Here is a 6,000-nt window from a genome sequence, read left to right as displayed (position 1 = left end):
AAGCAGGGTGTGTGTCACTGTCACTTCTCTCCTCCCAGCGACATGTCAGGGCTAAGACCCCGATTCTGTTGTTCCTTCCCCCCTCAGTGGTAAGACCCTGGCTGTCTGGAGGAAACGTGGTCACCTCTGACCCTTAACATGCTGCGAGATGACTATTCAACCTTCAGGAGCACCAACTCCTCCGGGTAGTCTACTTCTGTCACATTCACTGTTCTCCGTTGTATACTGTTTATTCGTGTAATTTCATTTCATGTCTTTTTTTTTTTATGGTGCTGAAACCAGAGAATTGCAATATTGTATTATATGGTAGCTATAGAGACAAGGTAATAGCAGTAAATAAAAAATGGCATCGAGCTAGAGAGAGAAGCCAAACCCGAGGCTCTAGTCAACAATTCCCTCCTAGGCACTTCCGTTATAGAATTACTGAAAGAGATTCTTTATTCAGTCTGCACATGAAAGAAAATGGAAGTGGGGAGAACATACATGGATTCAAAGACCACAAGAAAAAGCTAAAAGAACCCAAATTTCATTGGGAATTTTATTAGTAATAATAATCTGCCAAATATACAGCCATTATTGAATCTCTCCTATTATACATTCTCATATAGGTCATTTACAAAAAGTAGGAATTAGTCATCAATTTCGATCCGATATGAGAGAGAAACAGCAGATACACGTCACAATTTCCCCTGCATATTATGTTACTGTATACGTCAGAACAGATCAGCATTCCCCCGGGATGGACAGACAGCAGAACCAACGGGAGGAGATAGAACATTCTGACAGCACTGATACTATACTCCATTTTATTCCAGATCACAGGAAGAAGCATGAGACCAGCCAAGGCTCAATGAAACCCAGGACCCGTATTTACAAAGCATCTCAGAGTAGGAGTGTTGATCTAGGTTCAGGTCCCACTTCTCCATATAAATCGTATTAATTATGCCAAATGTAGGCAGAACTGATCCTATGTCAGGGCTGCGTTTAGTAGGTTTTTACATTTTGGAACGTTCAATTGAATGGAAACGGTGCTGTACTGAACGAGCAGTTAAAACGGGGAGGGGGTTGGGTTGTGGAATGCTGTCAGCATGGCCACTGCTCTTTAAACACGTCACTCATTGCTACAAGCCACACCGCACCACACCCACCAAACGGGAGCAAACGTACCGGTCTTTTCAAAAGCGTACAAGAATGTTTTTGGAGTAATGTGTCGTTTAGTACAAACCGTTCCGCAACGTAGCAAACGTTCAAGCGAACTGAATACGCCTCGGCACTCATACTCTGAGAATATGGCTGAGTTTAAAACAGGCAGCCCAATTCAGGTGTTTTTCCACCAACTGGTCTTTTGACTAATCACGTCAGATATTTTTCAGGACTGATCTGATTGGTTAAAAGACCCAATTTGTAAATACATTTCTGACTTGGGCTACCCTTCGGTATGCAGCCTTTGTAAATAAGGGTTCAGAACAAGAATTACAACAAGCTGGAAAATCAATTGTTGATTAGCTAACCCAATCAAATCATCGGATTACTTAGCTACAGTTTGTTGCAAAAAATCTGAGAGAAATTGAGTTTATCCTGTATATACAATAAATGATAACTCACTTCTGATTAGCTCAAGTCTAAAAGACAAAATCCAGTCTTGCCAAATGCCACGAGTGTTTCAATACACCAACTTAAACATTTCAGTCAGGTATTATATAAAACCACTTTGTGGATAAACTAAACAACATTCCCACAATGGGAAAGTCATTGGTTAGTTCACAGCAAAGGGACAGATTTGATACATTAGCTATATTCATTTGTTTTTCAGTGCATTTATTTAAATTTGTTTTTTTAAGAATAGCAGACTTCAGCAAACACAAACCAAAACAATTTTTTGTTAACTTCTTGCCCATTAACTTTACGAAGACACCGTTTACCCAGAAGAAGAAGAAAAATAGAACCGGTGTGTAAACAAGAGATTTCAATTCATTGTAGAACAAGTCGTCATTTTGACTTCACCCAGATGAAACGTAAAGTCCTTGTATAGAGTCCCATCTACCCGTTGTGGCGCTAATGTATTACAACTTCCAAAAGAGCTGCAGAGGGTGTCAACAGTAAACAACCATCTTAGAGGTACCTTAAATCAGTAACGACAGACATTACTGTACCTCTAGAAACAGACCACTTATAGCACATCTATAAAACAAAATGTTATGATTTTTTAAAAATGTTTTTATTGAATGTGCTTATAGATGGGTTATGAGTTACTTGATGAAGATAGTGTCACTAATGTAAATCATTACCACCCGTTCTTTACCTACAATTTGGGGAATTTTACTCAAATAAACAACGGCCCTGTTGCAAAATGCTGAAGCTGGTCGCTTGCTAAGGAGTTGTTGGAACAATAAAATGAAGACATTTTGAGTAAATGTAAAGCTGCCAGAATGAACGTTTTGAAATGAATATATGGAGTAGAAAGAAATAAGGCAGTGATAATAAGTCAAAATATCCTCAAAAGACTGTAAACATCTCTCATAAAAGGTTGTTCCTCCTTACCATTTAAAATATGTACTAAATCGTCAAGGTTTTTTTGACTGATTAGATTATCATCCAAAATAAATGTGTCTTTTGGTATTAGTTTAAAAATCAAACATAAAAATGTAGCACGGTAGCGTATCTGTGAAAAGATCAGCGTATCGTAATGATTTTAACAGACATCAAACATTCTATAGCTATCAGGGTTATTAAGAAGAAGCAAATGGAAAAACAACATTTCTCTTCACTGAAACGATTGACAATATCTTGATAGAGATCACACTGCGGAAGCATTGTCGGGGTAGAGACAACACCACGCGGATCTAATCTTACCTCCAGGCCTTCAAGTTCAGAACTCTATCCAGACCTTGCTCCCTCTCCAACAACAACAAAAAAAGACCCAGTACTTTGGCATTCTATCCCTCTGAACATGAATCACTAGATAAAACAAACTCAAAATCTCTCTCTGGTAAGTCTGTGTGAATTCATTGTCATCACAGCAGCGTATTGCAATTTCTTCACAATTGAACAGACCATGACACACAGTGTAGTGGGCAGAGGGAGGACAATCTACGTCATACGGATCACCTTCAGCTCTCGTTGGAAAGGCGAACGTAACAGAAACGGCGGTAGCATCTGTCGACAGACTGTGGGATGTGACGACCTAACGAGGAACTCTTTTGTGCTATGCTGATTTTGTGTCACTAATCGTTTGGACAAATCACGATTTCACAGGTGCTCTCGGATCTTTCGAATTTCGGGAAGGGGACATTTGGCCCATAGACTTGTCTGAAACAAGTGTTTCTGTTGGGGGGGGGGGGGGCATCACAAGTCGTGTTAGTATCTTTTAACATGTCCCCCGAGAACTTAACAGAGCATCTGACACAACTAAACAAGACTTTAGTTCTTGTTTTCCGAGATTAATATAATCTTGAAAGTCAATCATGAACAAGTACCACTGCAAATCGGATACAAGTTAAGAAGATCAGGTAAGGCAATTTGGAAGCAAAACATATAGCTAGATAGAGAACAGCAATGCTGAAAGTACTTACCCTCTACTGAGTATAACTTAAAATTGATAAATACAAATCATTCTGGGACAATTAAAAAGACAAAAGGATCAGAAATAAAACAAAAATACATACACTTAATTATAATTATATAAAAAACATACAACATATCATACGCAAGCCAACAAAACGATGGTACTCTTTAGGGATAATCACTTGAGTATTGATTACAGTAGTTTACCTGAGTTAGATACCTGTTAACAGTGGTTAAGAATCAAGAAGCACATACGTCGGACAAAGAGTTATGGAGAAATGACTTCATTGATATAGTGCATATAGTGCAGTGAATCACAGGGCGAGGGACTGGGACTGTAAAACACAGATTAGGTACACTTGACCAATGAGAGACAAGACAAACCACTGGAGAAAGAAGGTTATTGGTGGAGGATCTGCTGCAGCACCTCCAGCAAGTGTTTCAGGCCATAGATGTAGCCTCGGTCCTGGCTCTCGCTGGGGAAGACGTGAGCAAAGTCAATCATCCTCACCTCCACTTCGCTGGCCCTCTGCTCTGGCTGCGGCTCCCCCCGGCCTCCCTCCCCCACTTCCTCTTCTTCCAGTCGTGCTTTGACACCGTTGCCGTTGGGCTGCTCCGACGACACCAGACCTGGGCACTTCCACGTGCTGTTGTGCGCCTGGGGGTTGGGGTCTGTCGTGGCATTGCTGCCGGTGACGTTGCCATGGTGACCCCGGGTGCAGCCCTTCTTGTGCATGGCATACATGGTGGACAGGCTGTAGTCGAGCGGCACGGCAGCGCAGACGTTGTTGTTGTGTTCCAGTACATCCTCGTTGGGCTCGCAGCAGGCGGCAGACGTGGTCTTCTCTGGTAGGCCCCTGGGGATGTGGCCCTCCGGGTTGGGAGGAGGCAGGCCCTCGTATACAAACAACAAGGAGCTGGCATAGAAGGTTAACTGGATCTGGCCCTCGAACCATCTCAGGATGTTCTGGACCTTCAGGATACTGGCAGTGATGGCGTCTTTCCTCAGACTCGTCCCATTATAGAAGAATTTTGATAAACCTGGGAGAGGAACGGGAGAGGTAATTGTTGTTGTTGAAGAATACAATGTTTTCTGATGAGAAATGACGGCGATGATTTAGTCTGTTTAGGAAAACGCATCGGGCATCGTCTAATTGAGAGCAAGCTTGGCTAGCAACTACAAGCGAAACCCCGTGGAAATAGACAGAAAGGTGTACATGTTGTTTATTTTGTGCCGGGATTATTATTGTCTCAGGAGCTCACCGTCTTTGACGGTGTCCTTGAGGAGGCCTCGTCCGTAATGTTGGTCATACGAGTCATAGCCGTCAGAGTTCACCTTGTACACCTGGAGGGTTCGAAAGACAGAAAGGAAGAATGACATTTTATTTAACTAGGCAAGTCAGTTAAGAACAAATTCAAATTTTACAATAACGGCCTACCCCGGGCCAGATCCTCCCCTAAACCGGACGACGCTGGGCTAAATTGTGCGCCGCCCTACGGGACTCCCGATCACGGCCGGTCTAAGGCACTGAGATGCAGTGCCTTAGACCGATGCGCCACTCGGTGCGGACAAGAAACAGTTAGATGCAGCACATAGATCTATTGTTTGTTCTCATATGGAAGCACTAACAAGCAATGCTTAACTTCAAAAGGAGATGACGTGTCTCTATATAACAAACTCAAAGTGATACAATCATGGGTGGAATACTCCCTCTGGTGGAGAAACTATTTTTACACAATTTTCTCAAAACATTTAGAATATGATGCACATACATATGTGACATAATATATTTTTTTCCAAGATATATTAATAGCAATGTGAGTAGATCTCTGAAGTCTGTGAGGACTCCGAGATAATTCCATTCCCACGCCGAGAGGAGCAAAACTGTTGTCTTCCCCAGAGGGATTCCTCCCTTCTATCACTGCAATCCGGAACATCATTATCAGTAATTAGTCTTATCACCCTGTGGTGATCAGCAGATTTTTTCCATACTCCGTGCCAGAAAGCCTTTGACCCTGGGGCAAACACAGGGCATGTCAGTGGACGACCCCTCGTGCTGAAAGGTCTGTGTTCTTACAAAGCCTAGACTATGATGAATCTTATTCACTTACTAGTCTACCTTATTGACGAGTGAGAAGACAACCTGGTATGACAGAGCTTGCCAGTGCAGGTCCTAGGCCATGTGGAGGCAAATATTCCAGAAGTGAAAACTACACCGGTGGTCCTCAACATTCATTTCCCAAAGCAGAGTGCGACAGGCACTATTACTCATTCATTTGCCGATTGACATTGGAGTTAAGAACAGTTATGTTATCATGACCCTCAGAGACCTGTGAGGAACACCCAAAGGAGGGGAGGGCATAAATGGTGATTGGGGTAAAGGTCCTAGTCAACAGATCTGGAGATCAGTCAGATAGAAGCTAGCTCCATCCTGT

General features: G+C 42.4%; 1 protein-coding gene across 3 annotated transcripts in view; it reads right to left on the bottom strand.

The window, feature by feature from the left end:
* Positions 1–510: 510 nt before the first annotated feature.
* ipmkb (inositol polyphosphate multikinase b) overlaps positions 511–6,000 on the bottom strand; it is a 77,501-nt gene continuing 72,011 nt past the window's right edge. For all 3 annotated transcript variants that reach the window (XM_090212385.1, XM_021575723.3, XM_090212386.1), the window contains 2 exons: positions 4,828–4,909; positions 511–4,605 (listed from right to left, as the gene is read on the bottom strand). In XM_090212385.1, the coding sequence (XP_090068511.1) occupies positions 3,965–4,605; positions 4,828–4,909 (723 nt within the window). In that variant the 3' untranslated portion in view covers positions 511–3,964. The remainder of the gene's footprint in view (positions 4,606–4,827; positions 4,910–6,000) is intronic.

Source organism: Oncorhynchus mykiss, chromosome 20 (assembly GCF_057628025.1).
Source record: "Oncorhynchus mykiss isolate SJ-2025 chromosome 20, ASM5762802v1, whole genome shotgun sequence".
NCBI lineage: Eukaryota > Metazoa > Chordata > Actinopteri > Salmoniformes > Salmonidae > Oncorhynchus > Oncorhynchus mykiss.
The sequence above is the reverse complement of the archived record's forward strand: the minus strand, read 5'-3'. Positions and strand labels throughout refer to the sequence as shown.